Raw genomic sequence first — 3,508 nt, forward strand, 5'->3', positions numbered from 1 at the left:
AGAGGTGGATTTCAAGTAATTTGACAGAAAAATGAAATTGTTTGAATTATTGTATATTAGTGTAAATTTGTGATAAAGTTTATTAAAGTTTGTAAGTGAGTGATGTTAGATGAAAGTTTCTAAGTGACTTAAATTTAGAATGAGTATAAATAATTTAATATAAAAATTTAAAAATTTAAATTAAAATAAATTAAAAATTAATAAATAATAATAAAAATATATATTAATAATTAATTTTTAAATTACTTTTTATTTATTATTTTAATTATTCATTTTATTATAATATAAAAATATATATTAAGTATTATACTTATATTTATATTAAAACATAACTTTATCTTTATTTTAGATATTTTTTTTAAAAAAAAGTCTGTACAAACATTATCTTTATTTTAAAAAAATTATGTTGTCATATAGGTTATTTTAAGTTTAAAAACATTATATTTACATTTCTAATAAAAAAGGTTATTGTAATAGTGAAAAATTGTAATTTGAAAAATATAATAAAGTGTGGTAATTTAGTTTCTAAAATCTGAGTAGTGTTTGGCATAATGTAAAAATAGTTCTCGAGTGAGGGAATATAATAACGGGTTTTGGGAACAGGGGATATCTCTAAAACCCTAAAGTGAGTGATGGAACTTCAAACCCTTTGTTGCGCTCTTCCCTCTCAACCCCTTCACTCCAATCATCGGACTCTATCACCACCGTTCGCAACACACGCTTCATTTTCTAATCAAAGACAAACATTTCGGTTTGGAAACGGTTCAAAATGTACGTTTTTCCCCCTCCTCCCCATTGTGTGTGTACTGCGTTTGCTGGTTCAGAATAACACTAAAAATTGAAAAAAAAAATTGAATTTGTTGTGTGCGGTATATTGGGTCTCTTCTGACACCAAAACAATTCAAATTTTTCAAATTTTCATTTCAGGTTTAAAATGGGTGATTAGGGAACCTCCAGTGTTGGGATTGAACAAATTCCTGACGCTTCTTGTTCATGCTTCTGATTCCAATTTAAATGGAGGCTTGGAAGTTCATTCAAACAAAAGTTCTACTGTGCTGGGTAGTACGTTTAACGGAGAAGAACCGTTTCATGGTAAATCAGGTTCTGTCTCTTTTTGTGGGTTGACACACCAGTCGATAGAAGAAGGGAAATCGGAATCTGCCCCCTTCGGAGAAAAGGGTGGCTCTTTCTTATGGGCCTTAGCTCCTACGGCGTTCATTGCATCTTTGATTCTGCCACAGTTCTTCGTTGACAATGTGGTGGAGGCTTTTCTTAATGATACGATTTTCATAGGTATCGGTAGAACTTTGTGCTCTCTCCCACTGTCTTTTAATTTTGACCTTTTACGGCTTGTTTTTTTGAAATTGGATGGTTGTTGTTGCTGTGTTGACTTGTTATACTTACTACCCGTCTATTTTGCCTGCATTTGTTGCATTGCTAAGGTTTCTTGCTGATTATGTCCAAACTTCGAAATCTCATCAACTCTGTCAAGACCTATTTAAACATTTTCTTTCAAATGCTCAACAATCTCAGTTGTAATGCGTCCTCTGTATATAGTATTAGTCTGCTTTATGTACTGAGAAAATGAATTATGTTGGTATATAATGGAGAAACATGATCGTGTTCTTTGGACAAGGAAGTTGGATTTGCTATTAAAAAGTCTGGATGGACTTCTGTAATTGTCATAGTATTGTTTGAAGAAACCTTATGAATAAGGGGGAGATGCATCTCTTATAAACATTTCTATTATGAATAAAATGCAGATACTGTGAGTTTGTTCACTCATGATGCCCTGTTCTACGTTGGACTAGCGACATTCTTGTATGTGACTGATCGTGTCCAGAGGCCTTATTTGCAGTACAGCTCCAAAAGATGGGGTCTTATCACTGGCCTCAGGGGATACTTGTTCTCCGCTTTTTTAACAATGGGTTTGAAGATTGTTGCTCCTGTTGTTCTTTTGTTTGCAACCTGGTCAGCCGTTGGCATGGCAGGAGTTGTTGCTGTAACTCCTTTTTTATTTGGCTGTGTTGTACAAATTGCATTTGAGAAAGTTTTGGACAATCGTGGGTCAGCTTGCTGGCCTCTAGTTCCTGCTATATTTGAGGTTTGTCTATTTTCTTTCAGATTATTTAAGATCTTAATGCTGCTTTACTCTTGTCCAATTATTACTGGATTGGATTGTAAACTAAAATTTGGCTTTACTTTTAATCAGTTTTATGGCATTCTGAATTGTTTTGGCAGGTATACAGACTGCATCAGCTTACAAAAGCTGCTAATTTTGCTGAGAAGTTGTTATTATCTTTGAAGGGTCTTCCTCCGAGCGCAGAATTGGTAGAACGAACTGGAGGTTTGTTCGCATTGTTGATGTCTTTTCAATTACTGGGGCTTGTGTGCCTTTGGTCATTGATGACGTTTCTTTTGAGGCTATTCCCTTCTAGACCTGTAGCAGATCATTACTGAGTTTAGCGTCGATTATGGTAGAGTGTTGTATATATATTTGAAAGACCCGGTTACATTGTTATTTGATTAACTTTTAATGCAGGCTCTTCATTAAGATCTCTTTCCTTTTTTACCAATAAGAACACGAAAATTACCAAATCAATTTTAGCATCTTCAACGGGTGATTGAGGTTGAGGGTGAATGGGTGTTACCTTATTTGCTTCTATGAGAGGAGAGGTTGAGGGTGAGAGTGAATGGAAAGTTAAGGTTACTTAGGATCCTCTCATAATTGAAGAGAAAAGAGAGTGTAATGAGATGAAAAGACCGTGATGTCCTTACTTTCTCATACAATAATATTAATAATAGAAATTATTAATAATAATAATTTTGTATATATATATATATAACATAATTTAAAGAATCATAAATAATATTAAAATTATCTAAATAAATTAACTTAAGTAACAAAATTAATTTAAATTAATAAAATGAAAAATAATAAAATTATACTTACATTTAAAATTATATTTAGTTTGAATTTTTCATTTTTTATTTATAAATGAAAGTTTAAATTATTTTAATTAACTAAAATATGCACAAAATTAATAATTATTTATTCTTTTTATCCTAACATATTCTAATTTAAACACACTCACTTTTTTCACACTCTCCCACACCTTCAACTTTCCACTCACCAATCCAAATAAAGCCTAAGTCTGAATTGAAAAAAAGAGTATTTATTTATGGGTTTAGAATGAGTTAATCAAAAAAATATTTAAAAGATATAATTAATTATTTAATATTTTTCATATAATTAGTATATATGTATCTAAATTATAAAGTTATATTTTATTTCATCGGATTATATTGATTTAATTGAATTTTATATTATAATACATATTTTCATGTATTCGGATAAAGAGAGAGCCTATTCTACGTGTTGATATTTCACTAAGAAGATTCTTCATTGATAACAAGTTCGCGTATTTACACTGCTCCTCAACAATGGTATCAAATTATTACATTGATCATGATCGAGTTTTTTTTATCCTGTGACTATTAATACAAC

General features: G+C 30.9%; 1 protein-coding gene across 1 annotated transcript; it reads left to right on the forward strand.

Moving 5' to 3' along the window:
* The first annotated feature begins 573 nt into the window (after nt 1–573).
* LOC137822549 (tRNA-processing ribonuclease BN) lies at nt 574–2,554 on the forward strand. Its single transcript, XM_068627448.2, has 4 exons — nt 574–771; nt 928–1,293; nt 1,764–2,104; nt 2,242–2,554. Exons 1-4 carry the CDS (start codon nt 633–635, stop codon nt 2,458–2,460), a joined length of 1,065 nt encoding a protein of 354 aa, XP_068483549.1. The 5' UTR covers nt 574–632; the 3' UTR covers nt 2,461–2,554.
* Nucleotides 2,555–3,508: the final 954 nt, after the last annotated feature.

This window comes from Phaseolus vulgaris, chromosome 9, assembly GCF_051622355.1.
Source record: "Phaseolus vulgaris cultivar YP4 chromosome 9, ASM5162235v1, whole genome shotgun sequence".
Lineage (NCBI taxonomy): Eukaryota > Viridiplantae > Streptophyta > Magnoliopsida > Fabales > Fabaceae > Phaseolus > Phaseolus vulgaris.

What these genes read in the sequence shown, in the direction of transcription:
- LOC137822549 (XM_068627448.2), top strand. Translation starts at nt 633, where the DNA reads ATGGAACTTCAAACCCTTTGTTGCGCTCTTCCCTCTCAACCCCTTCAC. An exon ending in GTTTGGAAACGGTTCAAAAT is followed by an intron (nt 772 to 927) that starts GTACGTTTTTCC and finishes TTTTCATTTCAG; the next exon opens with GTTTAAAATGGGTGATTAGG. An exon ending in TAATGATACGATTTTCATAG is followed by an intron (nt 1,294 to 1,763) that starts GTATCGGTAGAA and finishes AATAAAATGCAG; the next exon opens with ATACTGTGAGTTTGTTCACT.